We start from the raw sequence: 20,916 nt of genomic DNA on the forward strand, positions 1-20,916 counted from the left end.
CTATTCAATCATCAGGTTGCTCTATCTAAATGACAAAACACAATTTCAGTGTTTGTCTCTTTAATAATAATAAATAAAAACTAACAACCTCAATTCGTGTCATACAGTCAATCAGTACACATTCCAGTCACAACCAATACTTGACAACTATTCACACATTTTTCTTTAACGGTTTATCTTGTGAAACACATTCCACAAACTAAAAAAACTAATCAAGATGGGTAATAGACAATCGAATAGAACTCACAATGAAAGCTCGCCAAGACATGGTGCTAGCTCCAGTAGAATGAATAGCAGTAAGAATAGAGTAAAGCATTTGAGGGACCAAGAAGTAAAAGATGCTAACATTCATGAACGTAGTTTCTCCTCATCAATGTCAGACTCGTTAGATTTCACTCACATGTTTTCTATGGGTCAAAATGATAAAGGTCAATTAGGTAGAGGAATAATAAGTAAGGATGATATTGATAGCTATCCTATGGGCCCAGTAACGGAAGTCGAACAGAAGAACACTGCTGATTTAGATGAAGATGAACAAGCAGAAATTGCATCTCGTGTGCTGAAGGATATCAAATTTGTTGCAACAGGCAGGTCTCACATAATCATGGTAACACACTCCAACAAGTTATATGGAATGGGTTTTAACAATTATTCACAACTTGGTTTCCCAGAAACTGAAGAAAATATTCCAAGATTAAGAGAAATTCAACTTCCAGAAGATGTCAAGACCATTGATGGACTTGCTGCTGGTTGGTTCCACTCTGTTGTTGTTTGTGATGGTAATAAGGTATTCTGTGCAGGACATTCATTCTTTGAACAAACATTTGATGTTGCAATGGACAAGGGCTTTAAAAGATCTGTCAAGATGGAATTCCTACAAAGAGATAATTCCAAGATTACTGTTGTGAGTGCATCCACATTCTCCAGTTCACTTGTTGTTGATAATTGGAAGATTTTTGCTTGTGGTGAAATGAATGCCAATTCCAATCCAGCCAATTACCTCGTTCCAGGATGTGAAATTTTCAAACGTGATGAAGTTATCAAAAAGTTTAAACATGCTGATAAGGGACTTGTTGTGTTAGCAGAAAGTGGTAATGTCTATTTTGCAACAAAGGAAAGACCATTCCACATCCTCATGGACTCTGTTCATTCCATCACACCTTCCCACATGTATGAAACAACCTACGCAATGAAAGACAAATCAACAATTTTGAGTGAGTGTGATTTGTCTCCTCTGACTGTTCGTGCACAAGTCAATGTGCAAGCCTTTGTTGAAAAGTATGGAATGGAGAATATTCAACTCTATTGTGGCTACTCCTTCTACTATTTGGTTGTTAATAAGAGAAGAGTTTATACCATCAATGGTTCCGAATTGAATGAAATTTTGAATTTGGATGGAGTGACCACTACTGTAAATATCAAGGAAGTTGTAGCTACATCCGATTGTTCATACTTTATCTTTGAAAAGTGTTTGTTTACAGCCTCCGAATTGTTGATGAAGTCGAGATTACTTTCCTGCGAAATGTATAAGGACGTTTCTATTATTGCCTCTGATGAGGATTATTATTATTCACGTGGAAGTATCATTTCCAATGAAGAATCAGCTTGTATATAGTATTAATAAATTATTGATTTAAATTACGTGATCATGGTGCTTGATGATGAAAATATTTTCAAGGAACATTTTTTGTTTTTTTTTCTAGAGTTTACAAAAACTGGCATTTTTGAGAGGGAAAACCAACAAAAAAAATTAAATGGCTTGAGACATCATTTTCGAGCTTGATGGCGAAGGGGTAAAAGAATTGAAAAGGAGAAAATATTATCATCATGATGAAGGAGGAATTACTCAACAAACTTGTTGTGAGAAGTTGCGATTTGAGAGTGGAATCTAAATCTGCTCTTCAAATTTTCTCTCTTGTTGAAAAAGCCTTTGAAAAGGAACCACATAGTGATCATAGAGAACAATTCCTTGTTGAAAAGTTGTATCAGGCACCTCCAGAGGAATCTTCCTTTATTCCAGAGTTGTCCTTGGTAGCAGAGTTGGAGGATGAAATTGTTGGATTTGCCTTGTTGACTAAATGTCTGCTTGTACCTCATCATCAGCAACAATCATCATCGGAATGTTCTACTAATAACAATCTAACATCATTAACAACAAGTACAGAGGAAAAACAACAACAGGAATCTATTATTTCACTGTGTTTGGCTCCCCTGGCCATCAAACCACAATATCACAAGATGGGAATTGGAAGTTTATTGATGAGGGAGGCTCACAAACGTGCCAAAGAACTTGGTTTTACTTCTGTGGTCCTGGTTGGTCACGAACACTATTATCCAAGATTTGGATATCGTCTGATGAGGGAGTTTGGAATTAGTGTTCCCTATCAAGATATCCCTGCCCAATATTGTATGGTGATCGAGTTGGTAGAAGGTTGTTTATCATCGGATTCTCGTGTGAATGGATCTATGGTTCAATTTGCTAAGGAATTTTCAAATTATTAAACAATAATTTGAAATTAATATTTATTTTTATTATCATCACATCAAAACCTTTGGTCATTCTGAATCCATTCTTAAACTCAAAGACAACTGGTTGGGCACACATTCCAAGATTGGTCTCGGTACTGGAATCAATCTTTACCAAAGAATTACAATAAATTATTTCTAAATTATTTAAAATTACTTGATCAATAATTTCATCAACTTCCAAGACAATCTCAAAACTCTCAAACCATCACATGATTCATCCATTCCATTGACTCACTGTATGTTCAACCATTGAACTTCTGCAGAAGGATCATATTTTCAGGAGAGAAAAATTGGAATAATTTGGAAGTTCTCTTATTGGTCGTCGACACTAATTCATCCTTCTTGGCTACAACAAAACTAATTACATTGGTATCGCCATTGATAAAGAAAGTTTTGGGCAGTTTTCTGATTGCTCTTCCAAATATTGCTTAGTCTTGATGGAGTGGAGAATAATGGAACCTAATCCCTTGAAATCGAATCCAATCACCTTAGAAGTGAGCCAAGTTACCAAAGCTCCACCAGCTGCTCTTTCTCTCCAGCCTTTCATATCCCTTCTGTGATCAAAACCTTCCTGCAAGACCATCTTGATGCAAATGATGGTCTTGAAGGTTGTTGTTTCCTCCTCCTCCACCAGCAAACATGTTGCTGAACGACGATGATGATGTAGTAGCTGTGGTCATGTTGTGTGAGTTATTATTGAGGTATTTGTTTAAATTTGGTGATGTTGTTGAATGTTGAGGCGATTTATTTGCTTGTGAGTGCGTTCTGGTTGTAACATCAAGTTCAATCAAATTTGGATCCAATTAACCTCCCTTCCTTAATTGACCTCTCATTTGAGAAAAAAGCTACAAATTAAGGCAAATGTACTTCTCAACCATTTGGGACACGACCTAAAATTTTCAATATTCACTTTCTAATGTTTGAATGTTTGTGTGAAAATTGTTATCAACACCTGTGTGAGGCACAATAATTTGATGAATGTTTGATTCAAGCTTCGAACAACGGATACATCACAAGGAATAATCTGTATTTCCTGTTGAGTATGAAACTAACAAAATGCTGGAAATTCTTGAACCCTTTTGGAAGGAAATATTGAATGTTGTGAAAAATTGTTGATTTGAAAATTCACAATAAAAATTTCACACATCTCTAATCTATTAAATTGTATTAAATAATTTATTATAATTATATCATTACAATACATTTATTTACAAAACAATAAATTTACAAAATTCTCATTCTCCATATAATGGAAGGAAAAATCTTTCGGACAACAATAAACTCCTCAACTCCACCAATTAATAGTTCTAAAAAAATGGAAGAAAATTCTCTGCTGTTATCCACAAGAATGAACTCTTCCGAAGAGGTCTCTTTAAATCATGATCATTATGAAAATTACAATGGAATTGCATCAAATAATCATCACGATGAAGGAAACTTTTCATCATCGGAAGCAAATATTAACGGTGATGAAAAGTTTATAAGTGTTGATGATGCCATTGAATGGATGGGGTTTGTATTCTTCTGATGTATGAATGTGAATGAATGAAAATTAATTGTGTGCACAGAGTTGGAAAATTTCAAATTATCTTGTTGTTTGTGTGTGGAATTGCTTGGATGGCTGATGCATGTGAAATTATGTTATTGAGCTTTATAATGCCTGCTGTGAGGGATATTTGGAATTTGGGATCGGCTGAAGAGGCAACGATTGGTGGCATTGTGTTTGCTGGCATGTTGATTGGTTCATCATTTTGGGGATTTATTTGTGACAGATTTGGAAGAAAGATTGGTATTGTGGCAATTTTTACAATTTGTTCGATATTTGGATTAGGAAGTGCATTCTGTCCTAATTTCTGGTCATTGGTAGTGGTTAGATTCTTTGTTGGATTTGGAGTAAGTTTTGTTGAATTGTGTGAATTATTTGAATTTGTTTTATATGAATTTTCTGAATTTTCTTGACTTTTTGACAGGTTGGTGGAAGTCATGCCCCATTTTCATTATTTGTAAGTTTTCTTCATTGATATTTAGATTAGATGATTTAATTTTGTAAAATATTTGTAAATGTGAACCAAATTTGTTATTGAAAAATTAAGACTGAATTCTTGCCAAACAAATCGAGAGGTTTCTTCTTATTATTGATTGAAGTTTTCTGGACTGTGGGAACTGTGTTGACCTCAGTGATGGCTTTGGGTGAGTTTTGAAATTTACCACATTTTTAACATGTTGTGAAAATTAGTATTCTTGGGATTTCCTGAAATATTTGGAGATTATGGTTGGAGATATCTTGTTGGAGTCAGTTGTTTACCAAACGTAATCATGTTATTTTTCGTTCCATTTCTTCCAGAATCACCTCGAGTTTTGGTATTGAAAGGAAATGTTGAAAAGGCAGAACGAGTTTTCAAACGTCTTGCTTGGTGGAATAATCGACCAATGTTTGAAGGAAAATTGAAAGTTGATGAAAATGCAACCAAGAAGAAGGGAGGATCTATCTTACTCTTTTTCACAAAACCATTGTGGTTCAGTAGTCTTCTCATTTTAATCTTGTGGTTTATTGGTGTGAGTTTTGATTGATTTTATTGAGATTTTAATGAGTTTACAATTATGATGATGATAATTTGTGGAAAATTAAATCACTTGATGAATTGGAAATGTGAATTGTGGAAATAATCAACAAATTATTGGAAACTTTGAAAATTTAAGGCATTGGCTTATTATGGAGTTGTGGTCATTACTCCAAATTATTTTGGAAACAATACTAGCAAGCTCTCTGTCTACATTAATACCATTATTGTTTCTGGAGCTGAGTTACCAGGATTATTATTTGCCTATTCTGTAATTAACACATTTGGAAGAAAGAAGACAATTAGTTTACTTTTCCTTTCGACTGGTTTATTCCTAGGATGTTTAGCCATTCCAACAGAAACCTGGTTATTAACCATCTATGCAGTTGGTGCAAGAGCTTCAATTATGGGTGCAACTGTAAGTATTTTACAATTCACATTTGTGAAATTCAAACAAAATTACAATTTTTGTAAAGTGTGCTCTTTGGGTCTATACTCCTGAGGCTTTCCCGACCAATATTCGATCTCTTGGAACAGGAATGGCAAGTGCAAGTTCAAGAATTGCAGCTATTGCCACTCCATACATTGCAACCATGCTGTCAAAAATCAATCCAGTCATTCCAGTAGCTATTTATGGTGGCTCATGTCTGATTGCTTTCGTCATGGGACATATTTTGCCATACGAAACAAATGGCAAATCATTGGCTAATGATGTAAGTGAGCTGGTGAATTACTCAACCAAGAGAAGAAAAAAGACTGAAAAAAGCATAACTGATAATTAAATAAAGTTATTATTATTTAACTTATTATTGGAAGAAAGAACAAAGACAACTCCAAAATCTTTGAAGATATGAGTTTGTAAACTCTTCACTGTCACACTTTAGGTCTATTCAATTTATTGATAAAGTTGAAAAATCAATTGAATGGAAAACCAAAATGCTAAGGATAAAGAGGCAACCAATCATTTGGATGGAAAATCCTGAGATTACAATTTTCATTAGGATAAATTAAAAAAAAATGTCACAACTCAAAACACTTCTCTTGACACTTTTGATTGCTTCGATCGTTGTTCTTGCCTCCAGCTATGAGCCAACATTGGATCTCCTTGATCAATACTGTATGCGCATGTTCACCTATTCAAAATCATCAAAATACGAAACTAACATTTACGTCGACCATTCGAAAGGTCAATATTCACACAAACTCACAACACCACAAGGATTACGTCAAGAGTACTTTTACTTCCAATCCAACGACACTCTCTACACCTTCTCTGAACAATCCAAATTAGGACAATGGACATGTGTCAAAAAATTAAAAGCAAATTTAAAGAATTCTGAAATGGACCCTTGGAGATCTCAAATTTTCACAGGAATGAAATATTCTGGCATTGAAAAGAATTGCCTCAATGTCCTTACTCGGAATATTGCTCTCTGTAATCGATATGATAACAAAATTGTGACTAATATGGTAATTGATTATTATGTGGAAACTAATCACACGAGTGAAATTCAAATTCCATTGCAAATGTATAAAATTGTTGGAGAGAGAGTGAAGGCAGAGTTAATTTATGTGTATGAATATAGAAGAAGTCCAATGGCTAGTGATTTTATGTTTCCATTTTCGGAAAATATTTGCACATTTGGAAATTGAAATTTTATATTTAATAAATTCTGAATATTTATTTTACAATAAATTGAAGGATTTACAATCCAATCAAATTAAACTTTCTTTAAAATTCTTGAAATAATTTTGATTGATATGAAATTTTGCCGCCAAAATTTTAACAAGCTTCAAAGCAAAAACCAAGTTAAAAAAAATTCCGCAATATGAAATATGCACAAATCCTCCTTCTCATCATTATTATCATAATTTGTTTTCTTTCTTCTCTTTCTTCCGCTCAAAATTCGATTCTTTTTGTTGAACCAAAAATTGGACGAAACCAAACTAATTGTTCCAATCCGAATCTTCCCTGTGATTCAATATCCAATGCACTGTTATCAGTTCTGCAGAATAATAACACAACAATAGTGAGGATAATTTTACTTTCCGATATTACAAAATGTACTTTGAAAAATATTCCAACTTTCGTCAAGGAATTGGAAATTATCGGAAACAATGAAACTCTAAAATTTACATGTAATATTGATACACACTCATCCTATTTGAAATTAACAGTTTCTAATTTGACATTAATTGGAGATTTCTCTGTTGATGGATCACAGGAAAGTGTCATTTTGGAAAATGTAGTTTCTTCCAATTTCATGATTATTATTTCGAAACAAATCGTATTTAACAATGTGAGGACCACTGGTTATTCTACAGTGTTCGTAATAGCATCATCTTCTTTAGAAATTGATAATTGTCAAATTAATGGAAGATTTTCTGTTCAGACTGATGGTTTGAAATATCCGAAAACATTTATTAGAAACTCAATATTTAGAAATAGTTTATTGACTATTGGACTTGAAACTGTCTTTGGAGTATCAATTAATTACAGACAATTGTTTGTAATTTCATCATCTTTTTATGATTCAATCTTGTTGGTGAAGGATAATTCAATAATAAGTATAAGAAACTCTATTTTTGATGGATATTTCTCTTCAGTGAGTAAGGATCAGGGAAGTATTCTGTACGTTTCGTCATATTCCCCTTCAGCTCTTACTGTGTATGATTCAGTTTTTAGAAATAACATTGTGGATGGAGCTGTACGATTGATTGGAGCAGGAATCAATTCATACTTTAAAAATTGTTCATTTTCTGATAATGCCAATCATTCTGGAGGTCCAGCTCTCTACTTGGCCAATATTTATGCAGCTGTCATTGAGAATTCAGTTTTTATTAATAATGAATTTGTAAGGTTGAATGTCTCTAATGTACAAAATAGAGAGGAGTTGGGTGGAGGAGCAATTTTTCAGAGACAATCCATTCTGACCACTGCTAATTGTTCCTTCATTAATAATAGAGCTAATCAAGGTCTTGGTGGAGCAATTTTGACAAGTCATTCGACGATTTATAATAGTAATGATGATGTAAGTATTCTTGAGCTAATTGAAAGTTGACCATTCATGTAATTAGGTATTTTTTAATAATACAGCCAAGATTGGTGGAGCAATAGCCACATTAGACACAAGTTCATTCCTTGCAGCTTCTATTGAGAGTTCTAAATTCCTAAATAATTCAGCAACCATGTTGGGAGGAGCTATCTTTTCCTTTAAAAGTAAATACGTTAGCATTCCAGTTCTAACAGATTTTATTGGAAACAGAGCTCATTACGGAGGAGCCATTTATTCAGTTTCTACTTATTTTAGAGTATACGATGTTGAACTTGTTGATTTTCAAGATAATTATGAAACTGGACCTAATGGTGAGAAATTATTAAGTAATTACAAATCATTTCCTGACAATTTTAAGTTGAATATTACAAATTCCAATAATATTAAGGAAAAGACATTCAATGTAAATTTTGGAGAACGTGTAGAGATTCAATTCTCTCTTTCAGAAACGTACAGGTATTTGCACAGCGATTTCATAGACAATAGTCCAATAAGTATTGATATTAAGGTAGATGGAGCTGTCATTGATTTTGAAGGATCTTCATATAGAAAAAATATCATGGCAACATTTTACAGTAATTCCAAAGAGAGAAAGAAATTTACATTTACTATTACCTTGAGTTTTGATGTGTTAAAATCATTCACCTATTCAGTTTCAGAAACTTTCACAGTCGAACCAATGGAATGCAAACCTAGCTATTGGTATGACATGGTAGTTAAAAATCAAATCAACAACCAATCAGTGTATGGATGTGGTTTCAGTTGGTATAGCATTCTACCATTTATTTTCTTTGGATTTTTAATAATTTCAGTAATTGTTATTGTAATTTCCTTGTTTGCCTTTTTCAAGATTAGGAAAATGAAGAGCAAACTCAAAATATTAGACAAGAAGGAGCAAGCAGAAGTGGAATTGAATCAAAGATTGATTGAATTGGAACAATTATACACCTCTGAATTACAAAACAAGTTTTACATGAAGGATTGGATGATAAAGGTAGAGGATATCAAAATCATTTCAAAAATAGGAGAAGGAGGAATGGGAGTTGTTTATCGTGGAATGTTTTCAATGCACGAAGTTGCTCTTAAAACTGTCAAGATTGACAGCGACGATCTTGAATCCAATGAATTTGAAAAAGAAGCAAGCATCCTTTCATCCATGAGACATCCCAACATTGTTGGATTCTATGGGGTTTGTGTTACTGACACAACCAGATTCATGGTCACTGAGTACATGTCTGGTGGAAGTTTGGATTCTTTCATTTACAATTGTAAAATCAAAACTCGACACATTACAATCCCAATGAAAATCTCAATCTTGATAGGAATAGCCAATGGAATGAACTATCTACATACTGGAAAGGGTGACATTGTCATTCATCACAGAGATTTAAAACCAGCTAACATTCTCCTTACAAATGATTTAATTCCCAAAGTTTGCGATTTTGGATTATCGAAATTATCCAAAGATTCTGGAAAGAGCTCCAAAACAACCAACATAGGAACTCTGTATTTCATTGCTCCTGAAATGTTACTTGGAAAGGATTACAATCAAACAATTGATGTTTTCAGTTTTTCAATTATTATGTGGCAATTAATATTTGACGAAACTCTTCTCTACGATTCTTCCTATTCCACTAATCCAAAGTTTACCAGATTTATGAAAAGTGAGGAAATCAAACAATTTGCCACATTGGTTGACTCTTCTTATATTCTAGTTCCAAAATTGGTTACAGAAGGATTACGTTTGCCCATTCCAAAGATTTCTTTGGATTCGACTGAATTACGTGAATGGATATTTGAATATTTCATTAATGATGATGCAAAAATTGATATGCAATACAGAGAAGACTCATTTGAAAGATATTCGAATGGTTTGAGTGCTCTATTCGAATTGATGGAAAAATGTTGGCGAGAATCAATTGTTGAAAGACCTTCCTTCAGTGTAATTTCGAAAGAATTATTAACCATTAGGAATATGTTCAAGTAGAGATTATCTATTACTACTTTCTAATAAAGCCAATGAATTATGTTGAATTCATTTTTTGTTTGGTAAAAGTACTGCATCTTCAGCTCTTTCAGCTCTGTGAGTGTCCGAGGAAAGTTGATTTGGGTAGCATCTATCAAAAGCAAAGTAAAGTCATGGCACTCCTATGATGCATCATACAGTGCTAAATTAGTTTTTTAAGTTTAAAGGTATTTTTGGAGCCTACCGATGCCATAATGGTTGATTCTGCCACAATTTCAAGAACCTTCAATTTCCGCCAATCAGAGTAGCTTGAAACATTGTGCAACAGTGAACTTAGACCTAAACCTATAGATATGGAGTTCTCAGTGGAAGATTATATGGGTGAATTGTATGATTTTTATCCAGACTATTGGGATGAAGGTCAACACGGTTACTGGGGTATTGTTAATGGTTTTCAATCAGGAACAATCTTTTTTAATGACAATACCACCAAATTGGATACGTTGAATCCGTCGTCCAACTTTATGTGTGCGGTTAGGTATATTGTATCAAACAAACCCTCAAATGAAATTGCTGCAAAGGATTGCCTCTATTCATCAAAACAATTAGATATATTCTCAGCGACTGCTTCATCATTCGGGATTTATGTAACTGTTAGAAATTTAGGTCGAGATTATGACTCAGTCAGGTAAGACAACATTTGCACCAGGAACATTCGTAACAAGATTAGGCTTGAATCCGGAAAGACTAGGCAGTGGTGTTCATGTTGTACATTCCATTGTAGACAATTTCATTGCATGGAGAGGTTTAACAAATTTAGTAGATGATACATTTATTGTAGTTGGTAATGCTCAATGTTCTCACTCGCAGCAGAATACTGACAGATTAACATTTGCAGATGAGTCCTTGTTGATTCTTCCACCTCAATGCGACATGGTTCCTTTTGCTGCTCTTTTCACTAGCCCAAATTCAATGACTTTGAGAAAAAGGCAAGTTCTACAACAAGGAGGAACTGGAGGGTCATTCATAAATAAGGTTGTCAAGTCATCTGCTTCTTCCTTTTGGGTATGTGGTAGTTTTGTTGGACAAATTACATTTGGTGGTGATCAAATATCAGCCGGCCGACAAACTCCCTTCTTTAGTTATTATGAAATTGACTCAACCAAGGACCAACCTTTCAAAGTTATACACACCACTCCAATTTCATATTATCAAGCCGTGGCTGAGGCATACGATATGAAAATAATTCCAACAGCAGGACAAATAATTGAAATTTACATAGTTGGTTCTGTCAATAATAAACAATTTCAAAATCTTAAATCAATAAGAGATTGGAGTAAGAGGTATCCGAGGTTCGTATTTCCAAACCATTATTTGAAGAGATTAAACATGCTTCAATTCAATTGTAGAACTGCTTTCTTACATTTGCATGTATGAGTGTGGATCTCTTGTATTGTTCTTATCTTTACCGACTTTCTTTACTACAAACCAAATAATTACTGCAATTAGTAGGGCAGTTAGTGGAATGAGGACTAGTAACATTAATAACCACATTAATGGATTGCTAGTTGCAGGTTTTTTGACAATTACTTTTGAATTAGATGAAGAGGAAGCTGATGGAGTTGGTTCAATTGATTTGTATTCAAGAATTGCAAGATTATATCCTAATGTTGAGCATTCACAAGTTGCTATTTGATTATTCTTGATAGAAATCGAACAATCAGTTTCCAATGATGCTGATCCAATGTTTGCACAAACATAAGCTGCCTGACTGTCGTATTGTTTCATCTCAATATCGAATAAATATTTCGAATATGATTGAGGTGAAGGATCAAGTTGTAAATTATTTACAACTGAATTGATAGATATCATCTTTCCAGGTTGATTTGCAATTGCAACGGTATCTGTATTTTTTTGAATAATCCATCTATACTTGATTGGTGACTTGATTGAATTAGTTTTCAAGAAAGATGAAATGTTAAATGGTAATGTGATATTCACCATCTCACTTTCGAATTTCATTCCATTCATTTCATTCTTGAAATGTTTGTTTAAAACTGTCAAATAACTGTTAGTTTCAAATTTAAAGGGTGTGGATATTAATTTGCGCTCTTAAAACATCATTATTTATAAGACTTCATATACATCAATATATATCATTAGATAGGAAATGTTCACGGCTACATGCTGATATATAATTTTAATATTGGTTGCTATCAAATAATGGAGATAATCAACTCGTTTTACCTCAATATTTCTGTGTTTTTTGTTCTCTTGGGGGGGCTTGCTAGATACGCAACCATTTGGCAAAAGGTGAAAAATCGCATAGGTTCAACTTAATTCTCTACAAAATGACGTTGGGATATTTGCATTTAATTCAGTAATTGTTGAGTATTTTGTATTTGAATTGGTGTTAAACTTGTTAATTTTCTGTTGCTTAATAGCTGTGTTGAACAAGTGTGAAACTATCTTTAATTACGGTGCGCACTTATTCCGATATCATTAAGATCATTAAGGAACAAGTAAATAATATTTATTAATATTATTTAGAAGGTGGAAGTGGTAATGTTTCTCACTCCACAAGTTATTTGCTTGTTGGCAGTGCTAATAGCCATGGATTTAAAGCCATTATTTTGATAATCGCATTAATTAACTCCATTTTTAACCCTTTAAAATATTACGATTATCAAAATACAACGCCAAATTACTCTGCTTCCAACACTTTTCCGATGTATGAATCTATTTATCAAGATCATCAGGATAATCTTCAATGATACTGAATTTAAGTAGATGGTGGAGGTACCATCTCTTGTTCATCAAGTTGAATCTTCCCCTCATCATTTGGTGAGGGAGCAACTTCTCCCTTCCATATTGTTTAATAAATTATTGTTATTATCATATAATGATACAATTCTTGTTGTTATTTGTTGTTAATTGTTGTTCTTAATAGAAGCCGACAATTCCAGGTCATACAACCACTTGGTTCTTCATATGAAGCATTTCTAGAAATTAAAGCTATAGCACTGTTGGTTCAGTGGTTGTATGCCGGATCGTCAATTAAGGGACGAGTGATCGATTCAAGGTGATTTTACTAACTTATTCATTATTACCACCTTATTTTTTTGGGTTTGGATCCCATGTCAACCCCTATTTATTAAGCTTTTCTCCTTAAATACATTAACAATATATATCACAAATGATGTCAAAAGATGGTGATTGTAATGGGGCACAATATACGGCTGATGTGGGTTTGGTTAGGATTCAGAGTTGATTTATTTGGGTTATTTAAGAGATTACTTATTGAAGATTCATATCATTGATTATATTTCTTATCATCTATAAATGATGTAAATTTGATGTTTTCATTTCTTGTATTGATAGATATATAAACAGGTCAGTACTAACTTTTGAAATATGGACTTTTAGAAGTCAAATGTTTGGGACGTGAATCTACTCATTGGATTGTGTTGGTATTGCTAATAAAGGAACATTTCATTGATTTATTGATTATAACGGTCAAATTGAGTTGAATGGAAGTGAATCAAATGTTGATTGATCGTGGATGGGTAGTTTCGCCACGAAGTGGTGCAACTACCAACCTTTGTAGATTGAATCAGGTTGATTTGCATGCAATATGAATAAGTAACATTATCAAGAGTGATTATTCACCAATTCAATAATCAATATTCAATAATCGGTTTGATTTCAATCAATAGCTTGCTCATCAAGCTTTGAATCAAGATTCCAGTAATTAACGGCAGTCTATTTTTAAATTTAATCAAAGACCATATATAGTAGCTTGACTTTTATGATCTGGAAACTATCTAGATGTGTTCTATATTGAATAATCTATTTGAAAATGAGATGAATTAACTCTTCTATTGAGTTTTATTGGTATTGCATGCTAATTACGATTATAATAATCTACACAGAAATCACTCTTGAAATATAAACTGTAGTAGAACGTATGAGAAACATAATGGTGGTGGAATTAATCAATAACTCGTCGAAATGACTGAGATTAAATGTAAACTATGGTCCAAATGTCATGTATTTGTAACTAAACAGTGTCAACTCCGCCAAAGTGCTTTAAAAAAGATTTATATCATCAAAAACACTTCTAGACATCACATATGCCATAAAGAATGAGTTTCAATATTTAATATTGTGAACAGACCCTGTTGGATACCATCCCTATAAATATAACAATATGAAAAGTGCCAATACTCAATTTCACATACATGTTACTATGGAGAGTCCTCATATTACCATCTAAACAGGTAGTATTTCAAGTTTCAGTGGAATTGACAGTCTAGATATTGAGAAGGGTATACTAAGGTGGAAGAAGTGTCACCTTCACTGATTATTGACATGAATATAACAATTGAATATATGATTCTTGTATAAGTATTTCATTATTCAATAATTGTAGAATTATAGTAAAACTTAATTTTGAAAATAAGATACTTCCCTATTTACTACCTTAGATGTTCCTTAGTTGACTTGAAGATATTGAGCCATGAATAGGAAACTTTCACAGATTGTTCTCCTCATCAAGGGTAGTGTATTCATATTTGATACTTGTATTATATTTTGTAAAATGAATGAGATGGAGCATATTCTACAAGTTGTTTCAAAACGTGTATAGATGTATATAAATGGCATAATCTTTGATTTTATGTCAAAGTTCTATAGTATAGTGATAGAGTTGACAACTCTTTATCTACTGAGCCAATATTCATGAAATTGATACCATATGTTAATTAGAGTGTCTACATATCATGATATCAATTTCATTGAAATTGGAGTTGTTTCTGGACCCTTCAGATTCCATCAATCCACTCTGACAAATCAGCATGTACTATCTACTGGATGCATTTCTTGAAATGAAAACATATAATTTGATGATAGTCCACTTTATTTGAGATGTGGAACTCGATATTATCATTTATTTTGAGATTGGTAACTTTTCCTATAGTTTCATCCTTAATTGTCTTAATTGATCAAAAGAGGTCAAGGAGCGATTTCAAATCATAAAATAAATGATATTTTCGAGATGTACTATCGATTTCCAATCGATTGATATGTATTTTGTTGATTGACGATGTGGTTCTCTATATTTTCCTCCTGATCTTCCAAGACAACCTTGAAGTTTCACCCTTTGCCTTATTGAAAGATAGAATGTTCACCAAACTGTCTGAAAATTGAACCATATACATTAGTAGAGATGTATAACATGATGGTAAAGTTTCATAAAGTGGTCATTTTCCAGAAATTCATCCATGTACACAGTTGACTAGTTGGTATGTTAGAGTTGAAATCATGAATATGAAAGTGAAAATAAACTTGATATTCTATCTCTACACATCGAATGGAGCATTTTCATGTATAATTTGTTGATTGAAGTGATATATTTGATAGACTTGGTCTGACTTGTCTTTCCTTTCAGTCAACTTTGGAAAATCAACATTTACATTCCCATGGTACCATTTCTAATTCTTATGATATGAAATTGAATTCTATATCACTATAGATCATATAAATCATTTTGGTAAAGTTTCAATAGGTGGTCCTTTTTCAAGATTTCCTCCTGTTGACCATGTGTGATTGAGGGAAGAAATCTTTAAATATGAAAGTTAAAATAAATTTGATATTCGATGTATACTCACCAAATGGAACATTTTCATGTCAGGATTCAATATGTTTTGATGAGAAACTCAAAAGTTATAGTTAACCTCTTTTACCTCACAACTTCCCTTTTCACTTGATACTTTTATACCTACAGACATGAAGTTTAGAAATTTCATATGAAAGTGATTATAAGGTTTTGGATCCCATGTCAACCCCTATTTATTAAGCTTTTCTCCTTAAATACATTAACAATATATATCACAAATGATGTCAAAAGATGGTGATGGTAATGGGGCACAATATTCGGCTGATGTGAAATTGTTAAATATTTATATATATCAAGTTATGATGGTGGCTAGTGGCAATAAAATCACTTGATCAAAAGTATTTTTGCCGGTTGATCAAACCGAAAAACGCGCGGAAAAGTTAAAAATAGATTCAAGTTGATGTGAAAATGGCTCAGAATCGCAAGGATTAACAAAGCTTACTACTATATTGGAAGTGAATGTGCCATTTGGCACTCACTTCCATCAACTTTATCATAGAAATCACTCTTGAAATATGAATTGTACTATAATGTGCGAGTAACATACTGGTGTTGGAATTATTCAATAACTCTACGAAATGACTGAGATGGAACGTAAACTTTCTTCTAAGGTAAGTTAGGGGAATTTAAGATACTGAGCCATCAATGTGAAACTTTCTCAGATTGTTCTCCTCATCTAGAGGAGTGTATTCATATTTGACACTTGTTTGATATTTTGTAAAATGAATGAGATGGAGTATATTCTATATGTTGAAATATGACAATTTGACAGATTGTTATTATTATCATATTGAATTCAATTCTAAAACATTAAAATTGATTCCAGTTGTATAACAGTGTGACTAAATGTATCTGGTAAAGTTACATGATGGTTGGATGTACTTTCGCTGAGATAGAGCGTACACTTGGATATAATCAATCTTGACATTGAACATTTACTGATTGACTGAATGAAAGTATCATGAATTGTTTCTAAACTTGTATAGATGTATATAAATGGTGTACAGAATGTGTAGTATCAATACTAGACTAATTTCATATAAAATAAGTGATTTGGAGCATAATCTTTGATTTTATGTCAAAGTTCTATAGTAAAATGATAGAGTTGTACTCAATATCTACTGAGCCAATATTCATGAAATTGATACAACATACTAATTAGAGTGTCTACATATCATGATATTAATTTCAGTGAAAATGGAGTTGTTTCTATATCCTTCAGATTTCCAGCCATTCCATTGAATTACCACCATGTACTATCTAACGGATGCATTTCTTGAAATGAAATTATATAATTTGAAGAAAGTCCACTTTATTTGAGATGTGGAACTCGATATTATCATTTATTTTGAGATTAGTAATTTTTCCTATAGTAGCACCCTTAATTGTCTTAATTGACCAAAAGAGGTCAAGGAGAGATTTCAACACATAAAATAAATTATATTTTCGAGATGTACTATTGATTTACAATCGATTGATATGTATTTTGTAGATTGAGGATGTGGTTCTCTATATTCAAGATTTCCTCCTGATCTTCCAAGACAACCTTGAAATATCACCCTTTGCCTTATTGAAAGATAGAATGTTCACCAAACTGTCTGAAAATTGAACCATATACATTAGTAGAGATGTATAACATGATGGCAAAGTTTCATAAAGTGGTCATTTTCCAGAAATTCATCCGTGTCCATAGTTTATCAGATGGCATGTTAGAGTTGAAATCGTGAATATAATAGTTAAAATAAACTTAATATTCTATCTCTACTCATCGAATGGAGCATTTTCATGTATATATTGTTGGTTGAAGAGATGTATTTGATAGAGTTGGTCTGACTTGTCTTTCTCTAAAGTCAACCATAATATTTCAACATTTACCTTCCCATGATACCATTTCTGATTTTTATGATATGAAATTGAATTCTACATCATAAAATATCATCTAAATGATGTTGGTAAAGTTTCAATAGGTGGTCCTTTTTCAAGATTTCATCCTGTTCATCATAGTTGACAGTATGATGGTTGAGGGAAGAAATCTTTAAATATGAAAGTTAAAATAAATTTGATATTCGATGTATACTCATCAAATGGAACATTTTCATGTCAGGATGGGTTTGGGTTTGGGTTTGGGTATGGCGAAAACCCATTACCATTTTATTAATGGACAATATTGAAAACTTGGATCTTATATATGTTAATCAGGGTACAATTTTATCGACAAACTGTTATATGCTAATAAAAACTCAAAGTGGTTCTAGAGATAATAGGTACTCGATGAAAAAAAAGTTAGGTTTTCTTCGCATATCTCAATAACTAGGAATATCTGAAATACCATCTACACATAATCAATAGATCAATATATGAGTTGACTAAATCCGGTGAAACATTTAAAAAATAGTCGGAGGCCAAAAAGTTATAAGGCATTGCCTAAAATATTAAGGTATTTACCCTAGTAGGTCTAAAATTTCAAAGTTGAGTTGGATTGTAAATTTTTATATATTGTAGATATATGTATGAATAGATGATATTTTGAATTAATCATGTTAAATCGGTATATATATAAAGTTACATCTTGTCTAAAAATCAACTTTTCAACATTTATTGTACTATAACACGAATGTTATTAGAATCATCACCAATCTCATATATATGATGTATATTGATGATATCCACCGTGTAGAAGTGTTTGAAGTATAATATATGATATCCTTAGTATACTGTACTCATTCTACCTTAATTGACCAAGATATTGAGCCATACTATGGAAACACTATAACATTCAATCAAACTTATAGATATTGTAGTAAATATCAAATATAATCATATATAATTGAAATAATTATTATTGGATCCATATTCAGACTGTAGGAAGTCAACTTGTGTGGAATTGACAATATTGGTTATTGAAGGATGAATATCTTACATGACTTAATTCCACTCATTGACACATGTCTAATTATCATATTTTATGATATGTAATTGAAATAATTGAAATCTATCATATATATAGGGAGATAACCAATTAGGATGAAAGTAGGGGAAATTAAGCTCACTATTTACCAGGTAAACACTTTCAATAGGGACCTATATATTTTATTTGATAATATCGTTTAACTATGCATTTTATCGATAAATACCTCGTTTCATGATGTAATATTCTATATTTCCAATTTGGGAAATGTTGCAATGTCAATTCTCAATAGAAATATTTCCATAATACCAATTATTGATTATGTATCATGAAACTGATATTATAGACTCTAATTGATGTATATATGAATACATAATTGAAATATATCAATTTTGACATTTCTTAATGACATGGATAGTTCACTAAGGTAGTAACTTTGTCATATGACAACTATCTAAGATGATATTGAAATCATTCCAAAACTGATAATATGAGAGTATATGATGATTATAACACGATATCAATGAATTGGTATTGATTTTAAACATTGTTGACATGTAGGAATGTTACCTTTGATCAATTGGACCAGTAACTTGACAGATATCCCATTTATATAGATATTGATTTCTATCACTCAGAAACGTTACCAATATCATTTATAAGAGTAGTGGTATGATATTCTATCTTTTTGCACATCTTGATATTGACTTGTCATATTGTCATGAGTAGTCACCGACATGGCTAAATGACATGAATATTGAATGATGTCCAAATGATTTGAAATTGATAGTAACCTCATTATATGATGTTATTAACATATTGTATCAATTTGGTAATGAATCTCATTGTCCTTAGGGTACTTTCCTATTGAGGTACCTTAATTGACTATCTCAATATTTAATATGAGATATGATATTTATTTCAATTCCACCATGTTGTATATGTAATTTGAAGCATTTTGATATAAGTTTTGATATATAATTATGATTTATTAGACATTATATATAGCATGTCTTAGTTTTACAAATTTGACTTTGAGATTCCCTAATTGACCATATATATATGTCCAATTGGTGAAACTAATATCAATCGACTAGATTTTCAATTGTGAACACAGTGGTATCAATAGTTATATGATTCATGATAGTTTAAAATTGACTTGGTCATCTAAGGATAGGTCATTAAGGTTTGAATGAATTGATATGAAAATCAATACCAATTATTGAAATACCATTATTAATTGATCTATATATGATATTGTAATTGAAAGATTTTAAAATTAATATGATTTCACTATCTTGACATTTATTATTCTCATGATTACACTCCTGACAGGTTGAATGATTTCAAATTGTCATGAAACTGATGCAGTAGTGTTTATTCACCATTAGTAAGGTAATGTATCAATTATATGATGATCTGTATAGTAGATGTCATTGTCACATCCCTGTATGTATCAAGTGGATCAGCCATGTACCATGTATGATATGGATGAATGTCAAAATGATATTAATGTATTTAATTATCATGTATATATGTATTGGAAGTGAATTGAAGTGGTATAGATTTCTATCTTCAATGTTAGTATAGGTCAGTTGACAAGTTGAATAGTATATTTCTTGAAATGATACCAAAGTATTTGAAATTGATATATTTTGTTATTGACATGATTTATAAGATGATATATTGATTTGAAATGATTTTGAAATGTTTTCATTGATATTCTAATTGTCTAATCTATTATATGAAATAAACTTATATAAGTCATTATAATGATGTAATATTATGTTATAATATGATTATATATTCAATTTGGAGTATATTGATATATAATATATTGATTTATAATGAGTATTTATTGAGATAATTAATTAAGATGAATAAAAGTCAAAATGTTGGGTCTGACCTTAGTCGTGGGTTTGGGTTTGGGTTGGGTTTGGGTTTGGGTTTGGGTTTGGGTTTGGGTTTGGGTTTGGGTTTGGGTTTGGGTTTGGGTTTGGGTTTGGGTTTGGGTTTGGGTTTGGGTTTGGGTTTGGGTTTGGGTTTGGGTTTGGGTTTGGGTTTGGGTTTGGGTTTGGGTTTGGGTTTGGGTTTGGGTTTGGGTTTGGGTTTGGGTTTGGGTTTGGGTTTGGGTTTGGGTTTGGGTTTGGGTTTGGGTTTGGGTTTGGGGTTGGGTTTGGGTTTGGGTTTGGGTTTGGGTTTGGGTTTGGGTTTGGGTT

At 32.2% G+C, this 20,916-nt stretch overlaps 6 protein-coding genes across 6 annotated transcripts; 5 read left to right on the forward strand and 1 right to left on the reverse strand.

Moving 5' to 3' along the window:
• The first annotated feature begins 80 nt into the window (after positions 1-80).
• On the forward strand, positions 81-1,647 carry NAEGRDRAFT_79132 (uncharacterized protein). The gene has a single exon (XM_002679248.1). The coding sequence runs from the start codon at positions 218-220 to the stop codon at positions 1,613-1,615; it is 1,398 nt and encodes a 465-aa protein (XP_002679294.1). The 5' UTR covers positions 81-217; the 3' UTR covers positions 1,616-1,647.
• A 110-nt stretch (positions 1,648-1,757) lies between these two features.
• On the forward strand, positions 1,758-2,675 carry NAEGRDRAFT_79133 (GCN5-related N-acetyltransferase). Its single transcript, XM_002679249.1, has one exon. It carries the CDS (start codon positions 1,828-1,830, stop codon positions 2,500-2,502), a length of 675 nt encoding a protein of 224 aa, XP_002679295.1. The 5' UTR covers positions 1,758-1,827; the 3' UTR covers positions 2,503-2,675.
• Positions 2,676-3,844: 1,169 nt separating this feature from the next.
• Positions 3,845-5,872, forward strand: NAEGRDRAFT_65611 (uncharacterized protein; the record flags this gene model as incomplete). The annotated part of the gene is made up of 7 exons (XM_002679250.1): positions 3,845-4,041; positions 4,098-4,422; positions 4,500-4,532; positions 4,623-4,719; positions 4,766-5,085; positions 5,230-5,508; positions 5,567-5,872. The coding sequence occupies 7 exons, from the start codon at positions 3,845-3,847 to the stop codon at positions 5,870-5,872; spliced, it is 1,557 nt and encodes a 518-aa protein (XP_002679296.1).
• A 235-nt stretch (positions 5,873-6,107) lies between these two features.
• NAEGRDRAFT_65612 (uncharacterized protein) lies at positions 6,108-6,743 on the forward strand (the record flags this gene model as incomplete). The annotated part of the gene is made up of 1 exon (XM_002679251.1): positions 6,108-6,743. The coding sequence occupies one exon, from the start codon at positions 6,108-6,110 to the stop codon at positions 6,741-6,743; it is 636 nt and encodes a 211-aa protein (XP_002679297.1).
• A 3,722-nt stretch (positions 6,744-10,465) lies between these two features.
• Positions 10,466-11,490, forward strand: NAEGRDRAFT_65614 (uncharacterized protein; the record flags this gene model as incomplete). Its single annotated transcript, XM_002679252.1, has 3 exons — positions 10,466-10,800; positions 10,838-11,177; positions 11,443-11,490. 3 exons carry the CDS (start codon positions 10,466-10,468, stop codon positions 11,488-11,490), a joined length of 723 nt encoding a protein of 240 aa, XP_002679298.1.
• Positions 11,491-11,531: 41 nt separating this feature from the next.
• NAEGRDRAFT_65615 (uncharacterized protein) lies at positions 11,532-12,143 on the reverse strand (the record flags this gene model as incomplete). Its single annotated transcript, XM_002679370.1, has 1 exon — positions 11,532-12,143. One exon carries the CDS (start codon positions 12,141-12,143, stop codon positions 11,532-11,534), a length of 612 nt encoding a protein of 203 aa, XP_002679416.1.
• Between the last annotated feature and the right edge of the window lie 8,773 nt (positions 12,144-20,916).

The sequence above is a fragment of the Naegleria gruberi genome (assembly GCF_000004985.1).
Source record: "Naegleria gruberi genomic scaffold NAEGRscaffold_14, whole genome shotgun sequence".
In the NCBI taxonomy this organism is placed as follows: domain Eukaryota; phylum Heterolobosea; class Eutetramitea; order Acrasida; family Naegleriidae; genus Naegleria; species Naegleria gruberi.

What these genes read in the sequence shown, in the direction of transcription:
- NAEGRDRAFT_79132 (XM_002679248.1), top strand. Translation starts at nt 218, where the DNA reads ATGGGTAATAGACAATCGAATAGAACTCACAATGAAAGCTCGCCAAGA.
- NAEGRDRAFT_79133 (XM_002679249.1), top strand. Translation starts at nt 1,828, where the DNA reads ATGATGAAGGAGGAATTACTCAACAAACTTGTTGTGAGAAGTTGCGAT.